General features: G+C 50.0%; 1 protein-coding gene across 5 annotated transcripts in view; it reads left to right on the top strand.

Annotated features, from left to right (window-relative positions):
• LOC146808892 (phospholipase A2 inhibitor gamma subunit B-like) overlaps positions 1-24796 on the top strand; it is a 460033-nt gene that overhangs the window by 79135 nt on the left and 356102 nt on the right. For all 5 annotated transcript variants that reach the window (XM_085615706.1, XM_085615705.1, XM_085615707.1 and 2 more), the window contains exon 2: positions 5454-5576. In XM_085615706.1, coding sequence (XP_085471832.1) covers positions 5474-5576 — 103 coding nt within the window. In that variant the 5' untranslated portion in view covers positions 5454-5473. The remainder of the gene's footprint in view (positions 1-5453; positions 5577-24796) is intronic.

Genomic DNA, 24796 nt, shown 5'->3' with positions numbered 1-24796 from the left:
AGTGCCTACGGTCAAATCCATTTTGTCATCTATGGCTTCTTCCTCTTCCTTGTCTTCAGAAGAGTCTTACCTCCCTGATCCTCTTGAGAGGAAGGTGGAGGCTGCTTTGAAGAGGGTGTATGCAACCTCTAAGTTTTGGGATCAAGGCAAGTACTTAGTCTGTGTATGCCTCACAAGGCTTTTGAGAAGTTATTTGATTATCTTCAGGATGAAGAGATCCCACTCCTATCTTGGCACAGATGGCGGTGTTGGCTCAATTGTTGTTTGATGTTACTTTCAGTACCGTTTGGGCTTTCTCGTCCTCCGCGGGGGCTGCGGTGGCAGGTAGGCGGTCTTTATGGACAAAACCACGGAGTATGGAAGCAGCACAGAAGGCCTTAATTCATAAACTGTCCTTTGATGGTCACAAATGTTTGGGGGACGAGTTGAACATGATGGTGCAGCATTCTACAGAGGAGAAGAAACTGCTGAAACCTGTCCGGTCTACGCAGAAGATTCAGGGGGTTCTCTCCTCTTCTCGGCCCTTTCATGGACGGGCCTGAGGTCGGGGAGATCGGGGGGGGGCTGCGTTCATTAATTCCTGAGCCCAGAATCAGCAGTCTTAGGTGGCTGGTCAGGAGTGACTGTTCTGAGGTGGTTTTTCCTCAGGCATGGGCAGTGTGGATGCAATGTCGATCCCCTGACCCGCCGGCCTTCTTTATGCCTTCCCTCCTATTCCCCTCCTCGTCAGGGTGCTGCGGAAGATTCAGGTGGAGAGGGTCTGTCCTCCTTATTTCCCCCTTTTGGCCTAGCCGCCTTTGGTTCCTGCTGTTGATGTGGTTGTCCGGCAGCAGTTTTGTCTGACTTCCAGTGGCTCTTGAACATTTGTCGTTAGAGTCTTTGGGATGTTCTTCTTTGGTGGCGAGGGATATTCAACAGTCCCGCATGCCTTACACCTTTAGGTGTTACAATAAGCAATTCGGGCTCTTATGTCCGATGGTGTGCCTCTCATGGCATAGATCCTGTGGCTGTGGATTCAACTTCTATTCTTAAGTTTCTCAGGGATGGTCTTTGGAAAAATCCTCCCCCTCTACTTTGGCTGCTGAGTGGCAGGCTATCTATGCCTTTAGTGTTTCTGGGGTTACCCTGGAGGCTGTTGCTCCTCTGGTGGTTAGGCTTATTCAGAGTTTTAGACTTCATTGACCAGTCACTTCGATGTTGTACCCTCTTGGGATCTACCAACTGTCTTGCAGGGTCTTCAATTGTCCACTTTTGAGCCTTTGTTGGAGGCTGATTTACTGTGATTGTCTGCTTAAGTTTGCCTTCTTGTTGTCCAATACTTCTGCTCGAAGATTGGGTAAATTCGGGGCCTTGCGGTTGTATCTGGCTTTTCTCCCTAGTCTCCTCTAAATTCCATTTACAGCAGGAGGTCGTTGTTCCTGATTTTCCAAGGGAGGAGGGTGCTCTGGTTCCTTCTGTTTTGAATGTTAGGAGGGCCCTGCAGATTTATTTGCAGCGTACTCAGGGCTTTCATCTTTCCCCTGCTCTGTTTGTGTCCTCTGGGGGTGTTGCTAAAGGCAAGAGGGTGTCTACATCCACCATCAGTACGTGGGTGCTCTTGGCGGTTTTTCAGTCTTATAAGTCTGTGGGGCTGGCTCCTCCAACTCATTTTCACGGATGCTTCAATCAGTCTGTGTCCTCTTCCTCAGCTGAGGCGGCTGCCAGGTAGCCACTCTACAGATCTCCCGGGGATTTGTAGGGTGGCTACCTGGCAGTTGCATCAGGCGTTTATAAAGCATTATAGTATCAATTTGTTACATGGTTCTGTGTACAGTTTTGATGTTGGTGTTCTGAACGCAGCTCTGTCATGAATCATGTTTGAATAACACTTTGTGTTCAGTATGTATTTTTGAGGGTCATGCTTTCTTTTTGTGGTTTTAGCTTTTGAGATCCTCACTTATGTAAGGACTAGGACAAGGAGGTCCTATGAGGGGGTAATATTTAGTTACTTACACGTAATCTTCATTTTCCAGATTAAGTTCCTCCTCATCCCATTCCTGTTTCCTCCCTCCCGCTGGTGCGTCTGAGCTTGTTACTGACTGGAATTGTGGAGGGTGGGTGGGGTTTGAATGCTAAAGATAAAAAAAGATTAGCATTGTGAAAGCCTGTTGGGAGGCGGGATCGGGTCACTGATGTAAGGACTGGGACAAGGAGGACCTTAATCGGGGTAATGAAGATTACCGGTAAGCATCTGTTTTTGTCGATCTCTGTTCTCTATTTCTTAAGTTTTCTCTGGCTCCCTGTAAAAATAAACTCGTTAATCCTTGATGTTTGAGCTGAAGCCCTGTGATTATCAGTGAATAGTTGGCAAATAGAGATGAACCCTTTGCATTATGCTACGGTACTCTTGTGCGTCAGTTAGCTCCTGGCCTTCAGCGCACATGGCACCGGAAATCCCTATGGTGCAGACACCATACGGATTTCTTTTAGTCCAAAACAGTCTCAGTTGCTGGGTAATAGTTTCCCCTATCTCCCGAGGCTGTTCGGGGTTTTAATTAAAATTATGATCAGCGCGCTCAGCGCACTGACATCATTTCACTAAAAACGAAAGTGAAATGAGCTGATCGGCTAATTTCACTCCCACTGCATTGGTTCTCAGGAGGCTATCTCAGCCCCCTGAGCACCGAGACAGATGGGAGAGGTATTATTGGAAAGGGAAGAATCTCCCCCTTTTCCAATGGAATCCCTCCCTAGTGGATCCCTGGTTGGAGATAGCCCCAGGAAGGCAACCTCCAAGTATGGATCCACCCACTAGACACCAAGGAGGGGGGAGCGGCCCCCTGGGTAAGGGCCTATGTTCCCCTCAAAGTTTCTGGGCATATTCAGGCTTTTGATGGGGGCACTAGCCCCCAATGTGTCTCCTCGGAGGGGACAAAAAGCACACTGGGACCCAGGGACTTTTTCTAATGCAAATTTAGGGATGGGGGCTGCCCAAAACGGGCATGCCAATGCCCCCACTCCCTCCAAAACAACCTCCACAGTCTTTATTACACCCGCTCATCTTCCCCCTGGCAGAGAGCCCACTAGACACCAGGGATTTATTTTTTTGTAAAAGAGGTGTGGGATCTACCCACAATGGACAAGACCATGCTCCCACCTAAATTCTATTCCAAACAGTCTTTCTGCCCCTCCTGGGGGGCAGATGGGGGTATTAGCCCACTAGGCACCAGGAATTATTGTACTTGAATATGTAGGGGTGGGGCCTGCCCAAAATGGGCATACCAATGCCCCCACCCCCCAAAACACAAATGGGACGGTCTTTCTGCCCCTCCTACGGGGGCTGATAGGGGTTATTACCCCTGATCTGACCCCCAGGGAGGACGAAGCCCACTAGACACCAGGGATTTTTTTGTTTTTATATAAAAGAGGGGTGGGGCTTCTGACATTGGGCATTGCCATGCCTCCACCCCACATAAATGGGGAATTAAGTCTTTCTGCCTCCCCTATGGGGAAGGTGAGTCAATAGCCCCTGATCTCCCCCTCCCCTACCAGTCTACTATGCATCAGGAATTTTTCTTAGTGTAGTGGTGGGGGCTGCCCAGAATATGGATGCTTTCTGCCCCACCTTGGGCGGGGGCATATCTGGGCAATAGCCCCCAATCTTGCAATGTGCTTAGCTGTGGGTTTTGAGCCCTAGCACAGCCGGCACCTAGGGAAACCTAGCATACCTGTAACATTTTGAAACTGTCACCCAGGAGAATCCAGGATGGGATGACTTGTGTGGCTCTCACCAGGTTCTGTTACCCAGAATCCCATACATACCTCAAACCTTGTTTTAAAAAAAACCACACATTTTCCTCAGATTTCTGTGATGAAGAGTTCTGGGCTCTGTGGGGAGCCACGAACTTCCACCCACCCAGCATTTTCTCAAGTCTCCCGGTACAAATGTTACCTCACTTGTGCGAGTAGGCCTAGTGCCTGCAACAGGAAACGGCCCAAAACTCAACGTGGACACACCACATTTTTCCAGTGAAAAATTACCCTTTTTTTGCATTGTGCCTAGCTGAGGATTTCAGACTCTAGCTCAGCCAGCACCTAGGGAACTCTAGCAAGCCTGTACATTTTTTAATACTAGACCCCAGAGAATTCCAAGATGGGTGGCTTATGTGGCTTTCACTAGGTTCTGTAACCCAGAATCCCTTGCAAACCTCAAACTTTGTAAAAAAAAACAAAAAACACATTTTCCTTACATTTCGGTGATGGAAAGTTTTGGAATCTGCAGGGAACCACAAACATCCTTTCAACCAGCATTCCCTGTAGTCTCCCGCTAAAAATGGTACCTCACTTGCGTTGGTAGGCCGGATGGGCACTAGTCCTATCCACAAAAGTGAGGTACCATTGTTACCGGGAGACTTAGGGGAAGACAGAATAGTAGAACAAGTGTTGTTGCCAATTGACTTTCTGTGCAAGTCTGCATATTTTACCAAATAAATTGTGGTATACCTGTTACCCAATGAAAAACCATTGCAAGGTGCAGCTCAGAGTTTGGCTCTGAGTACTTCAGGTTCTTGGTGAACCTAGAAGTCCGATATATCCCAGCAACCAAACGGTAACGGTATATTGCTTTAAAAATCTAGCATACTTAAAAGAAGTAACAGGTGAAAACATAGGCACAAATGTCTGTTTGTTTCAATTTCAATATTTTTTATTTCAACTGTTACTTTCTATAGGAACACCTTGCAGGATAAACACAAATGACCTCTTGCTGAATTCAAAATGTTGTTTACTTTTCTCACATGTATATCTTTCCGGGATCGATTATTGCTTTTCCACCCATTTCTACAACTAACTTGGAGGAGGTTGAAAGCACAAACAATAGAAAAAAATAGGTTATGTCCCACTAAAATGACAAAACTGTGTGGGAAGATTTTGGTGTTCTGGCAAAAGTTTGCCTGTTCCTGAAAGCGGGGAAGATGGTGATTGTAGCACCGCAAACCCTTTGTTGATACCATTTGCAGGGATAAAACAGACACTTCCTCCTTCAGCACTTTTTTTCTCCCCAAAAACTAAATTTAGCTGTTTTTTGGCTAATTTCTAAGTCCCCTCCAGGGGGATCCACAAACACAAGGTACCTATTGAAACCCCAGAATGTTGGAAGAAAAGCACACAAATGTGGAGTGGATACTTTGTTTGGACAAAAAGGTATGGGGGCCTAAGCATGAACTACCCCAAATAGCCAAAAAAAGGCTTAGCACTGGGGAGGTGGGGGGGGGGGCATGAGGTCTAGCAGCGAAGGGGTTAAGGTTATTAATTCTAACCATATTTTCAGCAAGGGATTTTAAAATCTCCAGAGGTTATGTTTCTATTTTCATTTTGATTAACTGACAAGGGAAAATAATCAAATTTCGACATGATTCCTTTGAAGATGCAATACTACAGCTTTCTTAGATTACTGTACGATTTTTCCTCTTCAGTTTTATTCGTGACGACGCCCATGCTTTCAAGGTACCCCATGATGAAAGAGCAAGCCATACATATACTTCCAGCAGCAAAGTCCATCGCTATTGCTAGCTTCTTGGCTGCCCTCATAACTGAAGGTAAATGTATATTCTTCATTCACATGACACCACTTTATGAACATTGCATGCATGACCTCAAGGAACAGCACTGGAACTGAAGAAAGCTTGCTAATAATGTTGTATCTGACTACTGTATCGTGTTTCCTATCCTTAGTTTCTTTAGTGATTAATTAAGTGAATTTAAACATACCCTGTATATCATATACACACTCAATCAATTACGTAATGTGTATTGTCATTTGTAACATTGTGTGTGATCATAATCATTGTACCATGGTCGTTATTTTTGTGTTATCACCATAACCGGCGAATTTTAGTTTTAAGTGTTAGAATCAAATCATTGATTCTCTTAGGGACATTTTGTGGGTAAATTGAGTAAAGGAACTCGCAGAATGTTTATAGGTTTTTTGGGGGTGGGGGGTTTTGTAGTGATTTACTTTGATCCTGGCCGACGGTGAAATAAACTGCACAAAGACATGCGTTCAATAGCAGGTTGAAATAAGGAAACATAGATGACAGACCAAGCATCTGTGTGAGGACTAACTGAGCAGGAACTGAGCGCCTTGTTTCATGGTGGCAATGGCAGCCCAGCAGTGAGTGACTTCTCTGCCATGTACTACCATGTACTGGGTACAACGCACGGTCTTGAGCAACTCTCGTGTCATGCCTCTTCTTGGTGGCCCAGTCCAATCCAAAATGGTTTCCATCTACTTCGGATTCAAGTGAGGCTTAAGCCGTAGAGAGCGTCAGTGGCAAACATTTCCAGGGCAATAATCATAAAAAGAGAGAAAAGACAAAAGTTATTTTTGAGTTGTTGGTGGTACCCTTCGAACACCGACAGTTCACACAAGATTATGCCCCCAAGTAGACTGTTTTTTGCATGTGTGTTCGCTCAGTTTTCTTGTAAACTCTTCTACGAGTCCTACATTTATTCTCACTGAGCAGTTTCCTCTTCCTGAACTTTTCTGGCTGATCTAGAAGTCCACCATGCCGCTCAGTAATTTGAGTTCTTACCCACTTGCCAATTGGGAGATTAAGAGGGGAGGGAGGGGCAAGCCGACACCAGACCACTTATTATGTGTGAAAAAGGCCGCTTTATTGAAACAGGTGCATATCACAATTTTAACTCCTTGGCCACTGCCTTACAAAACTAACACCTCGCTATACAATAACTTCCTGACCCCTTGTTCTTTCCCCCCACCCCTAGGATCCCCACATCAGTTCCCCCATCCCCCAAAATACAACATAACATTCCATAACCAACATATAACCCAATCCTACACCATGTAGCCTTTCCAACTCCCAAATTCCCCGGACCGTAACCCCTACCTGCCTTCTGGGCAACTGTAACTATCCAACCTCTAATCTAAACTTATCCAAACTGGTTACCCTTTTCCTGTTCCTGGACCCAAACTACCAAACCTATAACAACAAACTCTAGCCAATCCCGGCCAACTGTCAACCACCCCGCCTGCACCTGTTCCAAGCGACAATACATCAAGCGCCCCTATGTACCTGTTCCAACAAATGCTGCCCACCAGATTTCCCCATTAGAATCCCACCCAAAAGACCTAACACCCCTTCCATCCCTAAACTTAGGGTGGGCGGGAGGGGAAAATGTATTCCCTGTTACTAGCGCTCCCAGCCACCAGGTCACCGAACCTAAAATGGTGGCTGGGAAAGCGCGAAACCAGCATATATAGCCCTTGGGCTACTTTTACGAAAATTGGGCTACATTTGGGATATCCCCAAATGTAGCCCAAAACTTACAAAATGGCCGCTTCGGCCACTCCCCCCCCCCCTCCCCCCTCCCAATCTGCCCGGGGGGCAGACCTCGCTGTGCTCGGCTGCCCCCCAAGCTCCCATTGGGAGATTAAGGGGGGAGGGGGGGGGGGGGGGCAAGCCGACACCAGACCACTTATTGTGTGTGAAAAAGGCCGCTTTAATGAAACAGGTGCATATCACAATTTTAACTCCTTGGCCACTGCCTTACAAAACTAACACCTCGCTATACAATAACTTCCTGACCCCTTGTTCTTTCCCCCCACCCCTACGATCCCCACATCAGTTCCCCCATCCCCCAAAATACAACATAACATTCCATAACCAGCATATAACCCAATCCTACACCATGTAGCCTTTCCAACTCCCAAACTCCCCTGACCGTAACCCCTACCTGCCTTCTGTGCAACTGTAACTATCCAACCTCTAATCTAAACTTATCCAAACTGGTTACCCTTTCCCTGTTCCTGGACCCAAACTACCAAACCTATAACAACAAACTCTAGCCAATCCCGGCCAACTGTCACCCACCCCGCCACCCAGAAAAAAGGGGGAAGTGTAGGCGGATACACCCCTTCCTCCCTTTTTTCTGCCCCCCCCCAAAACCCCGCGGAACCGCCTGAGACACTTAACGCCTGTAAACCCCTACCAACCGCGCTAGGACCTCCCGCAACTCCAACAGATAAAGGACCATCCCCATCCGGGACAAGTGTAACCCATCATCCCGAAAGAGCTCCCGCGCATCATAACGGAGGTCCTTGTGAGCCAAACGTCCTACCCCCACCTGCCGACAAAACCGCACCATCTCCGTGGTCAACTTCCTCCTCTCTTTATCCACTGCCCCAGGGTTTACATCGCCCCTCCAACTCCTCCGGGGAACAAATTCTGTCCAGACAATGGAACACCCCGCCCATCTCTCCTTGATCAATACCAGGTCCTTCTTCATAGCCCGCATCAGCGCCAAGCCTGTCTCCCTGACCATGTCATTCTCCCCCAAATGTAAAACCAACACATCCGGGCACCGTTCCCCCCTCAAAATCCCGTTCAACACTGGTACCAATTCCTTCCAGCGCATGCCCCCCTTACCCCTCCATGCCACAGAGAATAAATCTTTATTGAACCCCAGGCAGTCCCCAAAGTAACTCTCCCGGGCCTGGACCTGCGCCCGTCTCACAAACGAATGCCCCACAATCCAAATGGACATCTCCCTGGCGAGGGGTCCCATAACCGAACCTGAAAAGAAAAACAAGAATGAAAACCAGGAAAACACCAACTAAAAACTCTTCTTTTTTTTTTCTTTACAGCATCCCACCCCCAGTCTCGCTGCGCACATACCGCTGATAGCAATTCGATGACCACCTACCCAACTTCATGATGTCCCCACTCTCCCAACCCCTCGCATGTGCCTCTGATGCTGCCCCAATTCGGAAGGAATGTGTGCCAAAACCCTTCTCCTCTACACCCAATCTCCTCAGTGCTTTACGCAGCACTGCCAGCAGTTTTGAAGCCTTAACGCCCCGCCCCTGCCGATGTGAAAAGACCAAGTCCCCCAGCCGCCCCGAGCATGACTGTCAACGCAAACCCCACCGAAACGGACAAACCGGCGGCGAGCTCCCCTTCTTCAAAGCACCCCATTTCCCCCGGCTCTTTTGGTCCGTTTTAGCCTTTCTGAGCCAAATACTAACCACCTCCGCCCCGAAAGAGACCTCGCCCCAGGCCCCGATCCCCCTTAGACCCCAACAATTCCGACACCCGAAAGGCCCCGAAAAACATCCAGGACATGAGTGTCGAAAAAAGTATCGCCTCTCCGTCATCCAAACACACCCCGGGCAGAACCCCCATCACCCACTCCAAGAGCTCCCAGGACAATGGTTTCCTCACCCGAGCAGTACTCCCACATTCCCACGCCCAACCTTCCAGAATCCGTGCTCCCAGTTCCCCTGCGGAGGGGGCGTAGCCCCACAACAACTTCCCGACAAACGCGATCCCCGCTAACTTGCCCCCAATTGTCACCTTCGTCAGGCCTCTTTCCACCAGGTCCAATATGAACTGCAAAACATCCTCCTATCTGGCCGCCCCGGAAGCCCGCCACCTCGCCCCCGAACGGACAAACTCCTCCCACGCCGCCTGGTATGCCAACCGCGTAGACTATGCTAATGAGCCTAAAACCAATTGTAGCATCCGGTGTTGCCTACTTCCCATAGTTGGTTCGGCATTCTGTCTGGGTTCACGTCCGCGTCCTTGGCGAGCCCACGGAATCTCCCCCACTGCGAACGAGACGAAGCATCTGCAATGTCATTGTCCACACCTGGCACATGCACCGCGCGAAACGCCATATCATGTCTCAAACACCCCAGCACAAAAACCCTCAACAACTTGAGCACCTGCTCGTCCCTTGCCGACTGCCTGTTGACCACCTGCACCACAGCCATGTTGTCAATCCTGAACGTGACCCTCTTGTGGGCCAACAAAGCTCCCCACAACGTGACAGCCACCACCAAGGGAAAGAATTCCAAGAAGGCAATGCTCCTGCCGCCCTCCAACCATTCTGCGGGCCAGGGTTCTGCGCACCACCTCCCCTGCCAGTACAACCCAAAACCCTTGCTCCCTGCAGCATCCGAGAAAATCTGCACATCCCACACCATGTCCACATCCTTCATCAAAGGCACCCCGTTAAACTGCTGCAGGAAAAACTGCCACATCCGCAAGTCTTCCCTCACCCCGGCTGACAGCCGCACATGGTGGTGCGGGGGCCTCTGCCCATCCAAGGCTCTCCCCAGTCGCCTACAGAACGTCCGCCCTACTCTGACCACCCTACAGGCAAAATTGAGATGTCCCAGCAACACCTGGATGTCCCTGACCGTCACTTTTTGTCGTGCCAACACACTTGCCAGCAGCTCTAACATGTTTTGTTTCTTATCCGCCGGAAGGCGCGCCTCCATCAAAACGGAATCCAGTTCAATGCCTAGGAAAGCCAGTGCCGTGCTAGGCCCTTGGGTTTTCTCCGGGGCCAGCGGCACGCCCATGTCCCTCGTGATCTCTTGGAAACTGTCCAGCGCCTTCTGGCAGTCCGCGGAGCCCTAGGTGCCGACAAAAAAGAAGTCATCCAAGTAGTGCGTCATGCCTTTGTGACCCGTCCGTTCCGTAAACAACCATTGTAGGAACGTGCTGAAACATTCAAAAAGTGCGCAAGACATGGAGCAACCCATCGGCAATGCTTTGTCCACGTACCAGTGACCGCCGAATTGTATGCCTAACAGATCCCAGTCATCTGAGTGAACTGGCAGCAGCCGGAAGGCTGACTTTATGTCGCACTTTGCCATCTGCGCTGTTGCGCCCCGTGGTCACCACCAGTGACATAGCCACGTCAACAGAGGAGTAAGATACAGCGGCCACACTTTCCTCAATAAAGTCATTGACCGACCCACCTTCCGGCCATGACAGATGCTGTATCAGGCGAAACTGACCCTGCTCTTTTTTGGGCACCACTCCAATGGGTGACACAATCAAATTATGCAAGGGCCAATCCTGAAAGGGTACCGCCATGCGGCCCTCCTGTACCTCCTTATCCAGTTTCGCTTGTACCACCTGTGGGTGCTTCCGTGCCGATCTCAAGTTGTCTGCCCATCTCCGTACCCTTGGATCCTCATACCCCAGCCTGAACCCGTCCAGAAATGCCAACCGTAGCCGCTCTGCCGCTGTCCTGTCCGGATACCCCCCCAGAGCCCCCAACAAAGCCTCCACCTTAACCGGAGTATGAGCCCTTTGGCCCAGGCCCCTTAGCCCCCACCCTCCCCCCTCCCGTCTGTGGTGACTGCTGCTGTCTCCCAGCCTTAAAGGCTCCTGACTACCACTGCTGCCCACCGTGCGACTGACCCTGGGCCCCCCAACACTTGACCAACGCATGCCGTTTTCCGCAGCCTGAGCATTCGTGCCGAAAACAGCAATATTCCTGCGTGCACATCCCTTTATTATAGTCCCAGCACGCACCTTTCTCTCCTGTCGTACCCCTGCCTGCTCCCCCTCGAAAGGGCTGATACACGAGCGGTAGCCCGCTGGCCGTAAAAATGGTCTTCCCCGACCCCGCGAGCCCCATCGTGTGCTGCCACAGATCCGTGTCCAGCTCTCCCCACTTCGCCTCTGTATCCCAAGCCATGCGCGCCCTGAACTCCTCGTCATACTGTGCCCATGCATATCCACCCCCTGTAATTTGCGCTTTCCAAATAACATCCATGTATTTAAACATGGCGACCGACCTCTCTGGAAATTTCTCCCAGTACACACTAGCGTAAATGAGAAAAGCCGCCGTCCAATTTTCTATCGTCAACAGCACCTTAGGCCGCTTTGCCAACTCAAACTCCTCTTCCTTCGAGCCCTCCTTAGCCCTGACCTCCCTGTGCAGGAGTTTGAGCATCTCCACATATTCCCCTTTCCAGATCCTCTCTTTCGTTGTCACCCTCAGATGCGCCCCCAAGGGCTTTGTGACCCCCATATACGGCAACCGTTTGATCTTCAGCTCCTTACTTTCCAACTTCGTCTCCCCCTCCCCTGTCTTAGCGTCGACTGTCTCCCTCTTGTCCGTCACACCCCTGTCGCTCTTCCCTTCGTCCCCCTTACCTGTGCCGTTCGTGCCCACAGACACATCCACTACGTACGCTCCCCTGCTCAACCTCCCCCCGACCCCCCCCCCTCACCAACAGACCCCCCACTCCTCTGGAAACCATCACTGGGCGCCCAAGCAAATGTTTATTACCTGACGCCAGTGTCTCTGTTCGCCGCTGCTCCTGGCGTCCTGTCCTGGGGGCTGAGTCGGTCTCCCACCTCGATGTCCGACCCGTGGGCCTCGCCTGGCGTCGTGACACCTGCAAAAAAGTCGTCACAGCATTACCCGGCCCCCCCGCCCTGTCGTCCACATCACGCAATTCCCCTTCTTCCATGCTATCCTCCTCATAATCTAATTCCTCCTGCCCTACACCCCCAGCACTCCCCGCTGGTGGCGCCAACTGCCTGCTCAATAAACAAACATCCTCCGCTGCGTTGCTCCTCTGCCGTTGTCCCCCGGGGCGCTGCGACCCCGTGGGTGTTGGGGCTGGCGAGCCCGTACCGGGCCTACTTATGCCAGCCGCGCCGGGATCCCCCGCCGGTACAGGATACGCCGCCCAAGGCTCCACCCTCCCTTCTCCTTGGTGCCGTCGAGCCGCTCCCAGCCCTAACAAGTCCGGCACCCCGCGACGTTCCAGCTGTCGGTCCACCGCCTGAAAAGAAAAGGAATGGTCTGGTGTGCTGGGCCTACCTCCTTTTTGACTACCGTCCCATCCCCGCTTACCGGCCCCCCACGTACCCACTACCCACGCCCTCCCCACCGCGCTCAGATCCACCACCTCCCCCCCCCTCCGTCCCCGTCCTCCCCGTCGCTCCCCTCCCACGCCCCCAACCCCCCCAACCCCTGGCCGCTCGGCCCAACCCCCCCTGCGTCCCCCGCCCAACCCCCCGACCCCCACCCCTCTGCCGCCCCACCTCTCCCCGCCCCACCCCAAACTCCCCCCCGCCCCCCCTGGCCCGTCGCCTTCTTCCCCTGCCCCGGACGCCCCCCCAACCCCTCCGCCCAGGACTCAAAGACGTCCAGGCCTTCCCAGTCCCGCTCGCTTCCCTCCGATTCGAACAGCACCGGGGAGTCCCCCCCCTGCTGCACACCCTACCACCCCGACGTCCGCCTGATCCCCCACCCTTCCACCGACGTGGGCTGCCAACCCCGTGCCCTCACCCTCCAGGTCGAACCCCCCGAGCCGGGAGGTCCCCGACTCGCTCCCCCACTCGCCCCCCCCGACCCCTGGGCAAGCCTCTCTGCCATACTGACGCAATCCCCCTCTGGGGCCAGGGCCATCCCCATGCCGGTGGCCCCCGTCTGCAGCCCAGCAGCGTGCCCCCCCCGCCGTAACCTCCTCCCCGGCCTGTACCGACTGCCTTCTGCACTCTCCCCCAGCCTTGCCAGCGACGGGGCCGTGCTCCTCCGCCCTGCGCCGCCCTGGGAAACCGCCGCTATCTGCCTCCTCTCCGCCGCCCCGCCTCCCCCCTGCACCCTCCCCCTGCTGTGCCATCAACGAGGCAGCGCTCCTCCGCCGTGCGCTGCCCCGGGATACTGCCGACAGACGCAGTCTCTCCGCCGCCTCGCTCCCTTCGTCCCCCCCTCGCTCCACCCCCTCCCACCGACCCGGCGCCTCCAGGGCCGCTCCCCTGCCAGAAGAGCGGCCCTGCCAAGAATGTCCCCGCGCTCCCTCCGCCGCTCTCCCTACGGCCGCTCCCCTTGCCTTGGAGCGGCCTTCACATGACTTAGCCCGCGGCGGGAGAGCACCGGACGCACTCCCCCGCCGAGGCGCTCGACCCCGCCCCCGCACCAGCGATGCCCCACTCGCGCCCACACCCGCTCCTCACCTACGCGCAGCCCCTGCCACTCACCGTCCTCCCGGGGGGCGAACATCCCGCGACGGCGGCCGCCACTCCCGCAGATGCGCGCCGCTAACGTTAACGGCGCCTCTGGGATCAGTAGATCCATCCTCCCCGCCTCACTCAGCAGGCGAATCGCCTCCAACACCCGGTAATCGCCGCCTGCCATGCCAATTCCGATCGCTGACCCAATAACGCACCTTACTCAAAACCTGAAAATGTATTCCCTGTTACTAGCGCTCCCAGCCACCAGGTCACCAAACCTAAAATGGTGGCTGGGAAAGCGCGAAACCAGCATATGTAGCCCTTGGGCTACTTTTACGAAAATTGGGCTATATTTGGGCTATCCCCAAATGTAGCCCAAAACTTACAAAATGGCCGCTTCGGCCACTCAACCCCTCCCCCCTCCCAATCTGCCCGGGGGGCAGACCTCGCTGTGCTCGGCTGCCCCCCAAGCTCCCATTCTCTACAATGCGAGTAGTGAAAATACATAAATGTCTTATGCATATGTTCATGTGTAATGCGCTAATTCCTGTTTAATTGACATATATACTCTGTCTCTAAGGTTCTGATTACGCTGAGCCACTACAGAGTCAGGGTGTTTGGTTTCTTTGCATTTGCCTACCCACTGTTTCCGGAGAGCCTAAAATTGGAAGTCTATGTAAATCTTCAGAGCTAAAAGTTCTTAGGCAGCGGGGCACACTGAGCCACCGGGACTTCTGCCCGTGTCTGTTCTATAGTCCCCTGAACTTGACACTCTTCTGAATGTTGTGCATATTCGTCAAACTGCATCAAAGGTATTGTGTAAAAGTTATTTTCACACAAACACACACCGAAATTCTAACATTTGCCAGCTGCTATCATATAAACTAACCCTAACTCACATCCCGACATGCACTGCCTATGACCTTATATATGATATTATGTTTGTCATGTTAATGACATCACTGATGACTTAATCACGTATGTTGGGCCTGTTGATATTTGACTACGAACCTAAAACAAAAGCGAAAGCCGTGCAGGAGTTGGCTTCACAGTATGCACTGTCACCAGTCACTGTGCCCAACCCATATCAAGCGCCGAGCTCTCCTTGTACATGTCATTTGTTCGTACAGAGCAGGTTTAGACTGCAGTGCCTGGGCAAATGCTCAACACAATTGGGAAGCACAACCCTTGCTCCTGGGTGACCAATCTAAGCTGTATGCAGTTTGGGACAGGTTTGCGGTTTGCATTTCTCGAGGGGCCACTCTGCAAAACATGCACCCTACCTAACCAAGTGCTGTTATATTTATGCAGAGGGTCTCTCTGAGGCCTCCCCAAATGTGACTTGGGCGACTGTCCTAGTCACCCTGCCTCTTCATATGACCTTTTTTTCGGTACCAGCATCCTGTTATGGCACTGCAACATTTCTCCCGATGTTGCAGCTAGTGAATCAGAAACCTTGATCCGAAGTTTATGACAGGAAAGAAATCTACGTCGTCCTGTTATATTTGAGTATAATTTGAATTTTGTGGGTGTGCAGCACTCTGCAAATTAACAGCTCCTATATCCCTAAGATTTTTCCCCTTCATTCTCTTAACGGGACACTGATTTCAAGAAAACAGCTGAACAAATTTACACAAAACCAAGCAAAAGCCCTTCCTTGAGTAAAGTTCTACATGCATAGTAAATATGACGTAATTCCAATCAACTGTTTTGTCTGTATTGAGGAGCAAAATATCTGTGAGAGGTGGAATGGGAAACGTCACTCCTATAGAAAGTTCACCAAAAATGCAATTTACACCTTTGATGTCATCTGCAGATAACATCTCCTATCAATTTCCACATCTTGGAAAATAGAAACACAACTTCAACCCAGATGAAAGTATGTGAAACACTCCGCTAGTGAGTCCTACACTCATGCTAAATGAAGCCTCAAAGTAGTGAAAATCACAGTTTCCCCAGTTCCCACATGGACTACATGTTCATTTGGATCGGATAGTGTGCTATGCCCACTAGTCTTCGGTCTCTCACACAACATACCTTATTAAGACATTGTCAGATCATAACCCACTTGAGGATGGGTTCCACTGGGGTACCTACTCCAATCCCTACCTGGAAACTCCAACCATCATGGTTCAAAGATGCGGCTTGTAATGAAGAAATAAAGGAGGCTATCAACCTGTGCTTTCAAGATAACGATAACGCTGCCTCATCCTCATTGATAGGAGGCCTTTAAGGTAGTGCTGCAAGAAGTTTGCAATTGGACGGCATTGGATGATGTTACTCTCATCCGAGGCCAGTAAAAGTGTGTGACAAGCCATTCAAAGCCCTTATCCTGCCAGGAGTATATTATGAGCCAGACCCAGTAGGAAGGCACTGCAGCACTAGGGGACCCACAATACATGGGCTGCCCCGGCTCAGGAACCTTAGTCTCACTATATAGAAGTTCATTCTACCAATATATCAGGTGATCTCCAGAGGTGTCACCAGCTGCATGGGCCTTGTCTTGCCGCCTCAGGCCTTCAAGAGTAGGACACTCCCTTTGAGCTTTGCAGAATTCCTACCTGTATCCCCCACCTTCAGCTTGCCAACCAGCCATCTCAGGCAGGTGTCCCAGGGAAGCAATGTGCCTCCCTGTAGATTCCAGGGCATCACCCTCAGGCTCAGCCTACTCCCGAACTGTGGGAGTTTCTGGGGCAGGTTTCCCAGCCCTTCACCCTTCCTCTTTTTGAAGGCTACCTGAGCCATTTTTCCAGGCTCCAAACCTCCTTGACTACCCTCTTGGGCTGCCATGGACCTTGTGGTCAGGCAAACCCACTCAGGTATGCCTAACATCTCCAGGAGAGACTAGAGCCCCACCTCCTTCCAGATGGTGTGCTCCAAGTCATTGCCAAGCAAATAATCCACAGGCATGGCAGGACTCACAGGTACCCTCAAGGAACCTGAGATCCCACCCCCACTCAAAGGGAACTGAAGCCACAGGACAGTGACTCTCACGTTATTCTGCTACCACAAGCTTGTGGAATATATTAAGGAATTAACCTGCTCTGAAGCCTCCAGATGACAACTGACAGTAGTCTCGCTGACTCCTGTGTCTCTCAGAGCCTCTGCCCGCTGCCCATTAATGACTGACTGACTGAGATATTTATTAAGCGCACTTATGCCGAGGCGTCTTGGCGCTGTGATAGAAGGAGTTGTGCGGAGAAAGTCTAAGATTTGGTAAAGAGCCATTAATGGTGACCCACTGCCTATACTTGGAAGTTTTGGTAGGCATGTGGGCTTTTGGTACCATATGCTTGTCACCCAGGGACACTAGGGTAACCCCTGGACTACCCCCCACATTAACTGGTACAACCTCCTCTCCAAATGCTATACTAGCCAACCTGGTGCCTACCCAACAGTGGGGGGCACCCCTTTGAAGTGTAAATGGGGCAGAGAATAGCTCTGCCCACAGCCATCCTGGCAAAACCTAGCCTTCTTTTGTCTCAATGCCTGGGTAGGAAATACAAAGCCCAACAGCTAAGCTATTCACAGTCATGTGACCTGACCCAGGACACTGATAGCAGGCCCCGAAATCGGTAGGATAGCAAAATGGCTACTTTCCACAAGTCACATTTTCAGAATTGTAACTTAACATCTGACTTTACAGTTAAAGAGGAAGTTATTACAATTACAATTCTTTTGAGTCCAAACATGACACTTTTACCTGTTCCCAATCAAAGTTTAGCACTTAATAAATGTAATAAGGTAACCCAATGTTATCCTATGTGAAAGGTAGGCTGTACATTAAAGAAAAAATAATGTAGGAGTTTTTCCAGTACCAGGACATATAAAACCTAAAACACATCACCTACTTTTTAAATACAATGCACCCTACCCTATGGGCTTTTTAGGCCATACCATAGCGGTATATGTATTCAAAAGGAAGATTTGGGCCTGGCAAAAGGTTTATTTTGCGGGGTTGAATTGGCAGTTTAAAGCTGGACTCTAAGCTGTAATTGGCAGGGCTGATGCATGTTTTTAAAGTGCTACTTTTGTGGATAGCACAATAAGTGGTGCAAGCCCACTAGTAGCATTTAATTTACAGCCCGAGTACGTATATATACTAAATACTTATGAATAAATTAAGTGTGCTTAGCGTAAGCTAATTTTACCATGTTTTGGGGAGAGCGCACAAGCACTTTAACATTTGTTAACAGTGATAAAGTGCACAGAATCCTAAGGCCCACAAAAACGAAATCCAGAAATCAGGAGGGGTGAAGGGAAAAGTGTGGAGGAAGACCACACCAAGGGTGCCAGATCTAACACTTAGCTCAGCTGCTCCAATAAGGGATCAATGTGCCATGTACATGCCTGCTTTGAGAGCGGCTGAATTTCTCAATCCCCCCCCAGTTCCACAGCCTTTAACCTCACACTCCTTCCCATTTGGAGAAATTGCTTGTGTTTGCTCCAAATTCAATCCCATGTCATCAAAGGCTACCCATCTCTTCTATAATGCCACATACCCATAAAGAACCAGACTGTCATACTGTTCATACTCAAAAAAACAGGCACACCAGCAATTGCCAGTAACCTTGTGACTCAGCAGCTACTTATTTATTTTTATTTTTTTATAATCAAATTTATTCGCATTTGAGATAACAAAACGTACAGAGACAGCATGAAAGTGCACATTATATCAAGTCAATCGCCGGCAGACAACCGGAGACAACAGGAGACCCGGCCTGAATGTAAGGCCCTCAAACAAACCACCTTGTGCAAAAGCAATATAATGAAATGGGAGAAAAATAAGCACAGAACTCAAAACAATAGATTGAGCCACTTGCCCCAAACCTTTTCAAAATTTTCAGGACATTCCCGGGCCTCGAAGAGGGCTTCCTCCTGGGCCGCGCACCAGTGCACTCTCCGCTGCCACTTACGTATGGTAGGGGGTTTGTCCAAGCTGCTGCAATATCTCGCTTGGCCACCGCCGTGCCCAAGAAGCGTTTATCGGCTCTAGAGCCGTCCGCTACTTATTGTTTAACCTCTTCGACGCCGATGACGGAACGGTTCCGTCATGCACGTCGGTTGGGCTGTGCTTATGACGGAACCGTTCCGTCATGGCCCCGCCCGCGCTCGGAACTTTCAGCACCGCGCGGGAATCCGCGCAGCGCTGAAGAGGTTAATCTTGTTGTTTGATAAATGTCAAGAACTAAAGAACCTATGTCAAACCGCAACATCTTGCCACATGTCACAAATCAGATACGAAGCCCCTGACCTTCAGCCTAGTAGATGGGCTGACAACGTTTTCCAAATTAAAATTTTACAGTTTGAGGCCAGGCCGGCTTTGATGGGAGTCTTTCCAAGGAATTCCTAATTGTCAAAGGCCTGCTCTGAACTGAGCGAAAGAATTAGCATTTGAACTTAAGTAAGGCCTTTTCAGTAGCGTTTGTTGCCAATCTAGTATTGTCTCCAGTGTTACAGTTTTGAATGACCTCCCTCTGGAAATTATCTGGGGCCACAGGTTTAAAATGTGGGTTGTCAAGTTTTTAGTAAAGCTTTTGACTTTGCTATTTTAAAGAGATATTAGTCGATAAAATCCGCATGTCACTCAGCTTGTTGGGCTTGGGTGTGAGGACTAGGATGGACTCCATCATGGACTGTGTAATGGTACTCACTTCCAGAAAGAAGTTAAACAACTTCATCAAGAGTCCCCGGGTTTTCTTATTGGGATTGATTGATTGATTGATAGGAAATTTGTAATGCGATACTTTGCCCAAGGGCGTCAAGGCGCAACTGATGGAACAATCAGTCAAATCGAGAGAAAAAAGAACATTGGGGATAAGCTTCAGAGAAGAGCAAAGTTTTAAGTGCTCGACGAAACAGAGTAAGATATTCCTGATTCCTAAGATCAGGGGGAAGCACATTCCAGAGTCTGGGGGCAAGGGCGAAGAAGGCCCTGCCTCCCCACCTTGCTTTCGCAATGCGGGGGACGGTTAGCAACTTCAGACTGGTGGATCGCAGCGCCCTGCCTGGGGTGTAATAGGACACCAGAGACCTAATGCCCTCGGCCCCTGCATCATGAAGAGCCCGATGGATGAAGATCAGGGTTTTGAATTTTATCCTGGCGTGCACCGGTAGCCAGTGAAGATGTTTGCTGATCACGGTTCCAGAGGAGCGTCTAGGGGCATTAGCAACAAACCTTGCTGCCGCGTTCTGAACCACTTGCAGCCGATGGACCAGTTTATTGCTCATCCCGACATAGAGGGCATTACAATAGTCCAAGCGCAAAGATAGAAGGGCAACCGAGACTTGTTTCCGGGCGTCAGGCGTGAGGTAATGGGTTAGCTTTCTCAACACCCTAAAAACCCCACAGCAGGTGGAAACGGTCCTATTCACCTGCTTGTCAAAGGCAAGTGAGGTGTCGAATAGGACTCCCAGATTGCGGGCAACGAGGGATGGCTGGGGGCAAACTCCCAGAGTCGATGGCCACCAATCGGCTGACCAAACCTCCTTGTTACTCCCGAACACCAGGATCTCAGTCTTTTCCCCATTCAACTTTAGGAAGCTTGACGTCATCCAGCCTGCCACGGCCTCCATACAGTTCCTAAAGTTTAGGGCCGTAGACCCGACAGATTGTGACAGGGAGACCATGATTTGGGTGTCATCGGCGTATGAGAGTACTTCCAATCCAAATGATCTGACAAGCCTGGCAAGTGGGGCCACATAAACGTTGAAGAGAGTAGGGCTCAAAGAGGAGCCCTGAGGGACCCCACACTGCAAAGGCTTGGCGGTGGAGAGGAAGTCACCCAGTTTAACCCTTTGCTCCCTGTTGTTAAGGAAGGAGGTGAGGAGACTGAGAGCCAAACCCTCCACCCCCATCTCACTGAGACTGGAGGCCAAGATGGTAGGGGACAGGGTGTCAAATGCGGCTGTGAGGTCGAGCAGGATCAGAAGCGTAGTCTGACCCCTGTCGACCTTAGCGCGGATGTTGTTAACCACCACTGTAAGGGCTGACTCAGTGCTATGCTCCTTTCTGAAACCATGCTGAGATGGATCAAGCAGGCGGGTTTAATCAAGAAAGGTGCTGAGATGGAAATTCAGATGAGCCTCCAACATCTTGGCCGGGGCAGGAAGAAGGGAGATGGGACGAAAGTTCTTTAAAGTCCCAGGGTCCAAAGTGGCCTTTTTTAGAAGGGGCTTCACGATGGCTGTTTTCCAGGAGGCTGGGAAAATCCCACTGGATATAGCCCTGTTCATAACTGCCAGCATGGGGGGGATTAAAGTAGCCCTACAATTTTTTAAGACTTTAAGCGGGCAGGGGTCAAGAGGCGACCCTGATCTAAGGGAGTCCAAAAGTCTCTCTAGGTCCAAGGCCGTAAGGGGAGGAAAACTGGAGTAGGTTTCAATAGGGAGAGTCGTATTCCCCAAATCAGAGAAGAAAGGCTGTGTAAGATTATCTGCCTGGAGGGCTGTGTGAATATTTAAAATTTTGGTGTGGAAGAAGGAGGAAATCTGATCACAAAGTTCTTGTGAAGGAACTATGGGGTCTGGGTGATGGATAAGGGATAAGGTGTCCACAATTTTGAACAGGTCTCCAGAGGAGGTAAGAGAGGAAGTAAGGTTGGAGAAATAAGATTGCTTTTCAACCAGCACCGCCGCTTTATAGTTCTTAAGGAGATTTCTGTGTTTGGTCCGGCCTTCAGCATTGGGCTGGGTTCTCCAGAACCTTTCTTGCCTCCTACATGCCTGCCTCTGAGTTCTAAGGGAGTCAGAGTACCAAGGTGCCGAGGGACGTTTCCTGGCGCTATATACTGATTTGAGGGGGGCCAGAATGTCCACTGCCTTTGCGATAGTGTTCGCAAGTTCCCGTGCTGAAAAGTCGATATCCTGTGAGGGAAGAGGCTTAAAATTGGCAATGAGAGGACCCAGAGATTGGTCAGTTAGGCCCCGGAAGGGGCATAATGACATTTCTAGCCTCATCCTCAGATATGAGCTCATCAAGCTTGTCTCTAAGTTCTGCTGGGAAGTCCGTGAACCAAAAATCTTGCAAATTTCTATCCTGCTATGGGGAGTCAGGAGGCTCTGATCTGTATAGGTCCCAGTAGAACGTAACAAATATATCCAATATGTCACGGTCTGATATCACCCTAGAAGCGGTGCCAGGGCTTTAGTCAGGAGGCCGTTGCAGCTATCACCACCCATTGCTACTGCCCTCATTGCCAGTGATAGTACCTACACAACTACTACTAGCCAGCACGCTACAAGTGTGACAATGCAGCATATTCCAGGCCCCAAAGCCATAAAAATAGTTAAGACGTCGGGTATTTGCTGTTTTTAATGTCTACTGAATTAATAAACAATTTCTGTTCTGCTTGCCTCTAACTTCTACAAACCCCACCACCATGTGGCAGCTGTCATAAGGGACAATGACGGCAATTAAGTGCCGGTGCCTACAGTTAAGTGGCGGTGCTGAGCACCCTAAACAACCGTCTCAAATTAAGAACAGCCTAGAAGCCCAATTATAAATAAAACATATACACACTGAGTTTCACAGTAACATACTTTATAAGATGCAGCAGGATTTTTATATTGTTTGGTACCTGTTGTACAATTAACACAGCCAATCATGCTTACCTGGTGTTTGGACTTTCCAAATATTTATCCAGTCAGGAATCGACAACAGATATTAAGCTATAATTGTATATTTTCAAGAAAGATGGAAGGTGCACTTGTTGTGGAGTCAATCAAACAAGCAGAGATCTGTTCCAAAATGACTTATTTTATTCAGTCAATCTTTAAAACTGGAACGCAGCCATAACCGGACGGTTATTATGCCGATACACGAGCCCATGCCGTTTTAAAGTACATATCCCAGGACCTCATAGATAAATACATCATCCAGGATACTTGATACTCTGCAGCTCTTGAGCGGTAGATTTCGCGAATACATACTACTATTAAGGCCACATTTGCCCCTGAGGCCCTTACTCACCATACATGCTGCCCACTAGATGCCAGGGATTTTTTTTTTTTTGGTAGGATTTCGTCATGTTCAATTGGTCTCATGAGGAACTCCCTGTGTGTGTTAGTGAGCCACGGAAGTTGTATGTGGGTTAAATAATCTGTAATCTTGTCATCTGATGAAGCACTTCGAGTTGAATATAGTTCTGTGTAGTATTGGCAGAATCTGTCTGCCACTTCGACAACCTCAGTTAAAATCTCACCTTCTGCGGACATGACTTCAGCCACTAGTACTATGTCCCTTTGTTTCTTAATCAATTGGGCCAGAACTGACCCCGGTCTTTCACTTTCACCGTACACCCGAGCAGTAGCGTATTTACCCAGGTGTTTAATTTCATCGTCAGCTGTCGTGTGGTATGACTCTAGCAGGTTCAAGAGTTCCCTCTTCACAGAGTCATCCATATCTGTCAATTGTCGTCGTTCTAAGATCTTAATTTCCCCTTCTAAGTCGGACAGACGTTTTCGTCTAGAGCGTAGGACACACGCGTGTTTTGATATTGTGACCCCTCTGATGTAGACCTTAAAGGTCTCCCAGACTACTTGATAGAGAGCCCACATTCTTATCAAAAAACATATCTATTGCCTCTGCCAATTCCTCTTCGAACACTGTATCTAACAGGGAATATGGTGGAAACTGCCACACGAAAGGGGGGATATGCCTGTGAGGGGTATCTATAGCCAGTAGAATTGGCGAATGGTCCGACAGTGTAAGGGGCAGCACCTGACACGTGTGAACCCTGTCACCCAGAGTCCTGGCAGAAAATCAATAATCAATTTGAGTATGTAGAGTGTGGTGAGCTGAGTAATGTGTAAAGCCACCTCGGTGAGGATATTTCATGCGCCAAACGTCTCAGATCAAACCTGACCATCATGGACTCCAACACCCTGGCCGCTGCTGTCGTGTGTCTCTCTGGTCCGCCCGATCTATCAAGTTTAGGGTCCAGAACCAAATCGCCCCCCCAAAGTTGTTCCCCGCCTAAGATTACCTAGTTTGTCTGACAGTGTATTAAAGAATTCCGGGTTGTCAAAATTAGTTCCGTATACATTAACTATGAGTATATCCATGCCTTTCCCACAGCACCTCGAGATCACATATCTGCCGGCTGAATCTGTGATCATGGGGTTAAGAGTGAGGGAGGATTTCGGGTTGACCCAAGTAAGGACGCTCGTGCATGCGTGGTGAAGCCAGCGTCGTGTATGTTGCCATGCAACCCTCTGCTACGTAACTTAGGTGAGTTGGGAGGGAGGTGGGTCTCCTGCAGTAGTGCGATATCTATCGTGTGTCTCGTCAGATATGAAAGAACTTTACAAACTGTTCTATGATCGTTTAGTCGCCTAACATTCCATGTAAGTGTTCTAATAGTGTCCACCTTCGTATCCCTATTGCCTTCAGTTGTGTGCGTCATAGAATCAGTCAGTGTTGCCATGTTGTGATCATGTGCACTATAGAGCTGTAATATATCAAGTGTGAACATCCATGTTTGATTACCTCAGAGTCTCAATAACCTTCCTCCCCCCCACCCACATCAGATCTCCCCCAACTTTGGCCTGACGAAAAGTACCCCCAACATGCCCCAAACTAAAACGTATGCAAAGCTGTCCAGATCGGTCAAAGCCCATCCCACCTCCCGTATCGAACACAATTCCAATACCCCGATAGTGTGTTACCCCTCCTCCCCCCTAAGAAAACAAAAGACCCTCCCAAGTGTGATTCACTCGTGGACGGATGATGCTCGCCTGACAATGAGTACTGTCTGGCCTAGGTAGAACCATACTCCATACACCGTCTAAACTATAATATGCAACTACGTAACTGGGTGAATCCCCGAGCCCACCAGTGAAAGAGGACCAGAACCGTGTAATACTGGTCGCATAGCAATTATATGAGGAACAGGATATGTCTGGACTAGGCAATGATACCCTATAGGAGTCCTCCCAATGTGGATGACAGTCTGGGATCCAAGCTCAATGTTTGACCCCTCGAGCAACCCTCCAGGGGGTCACCGTTAAGGTAACATGTTATGGCC

Source organism: Triturus cristatus, chromosome 7 (assembly GCF_964204655.1).
Source record: "Triturus cristatus chromosome 7, aTriCri1.1, whole genome shotgun sequence".
In the NCBI taxonomy this organism is placed as follows: Eukaryota; Metazoa; Chordata; class Amphibia; order Caudata; family Salamandridae; genus Triturus; species Triturus cristatus.
This window is presented reverse-complemented; position numbering and strand designations above follow the sequence as displayed.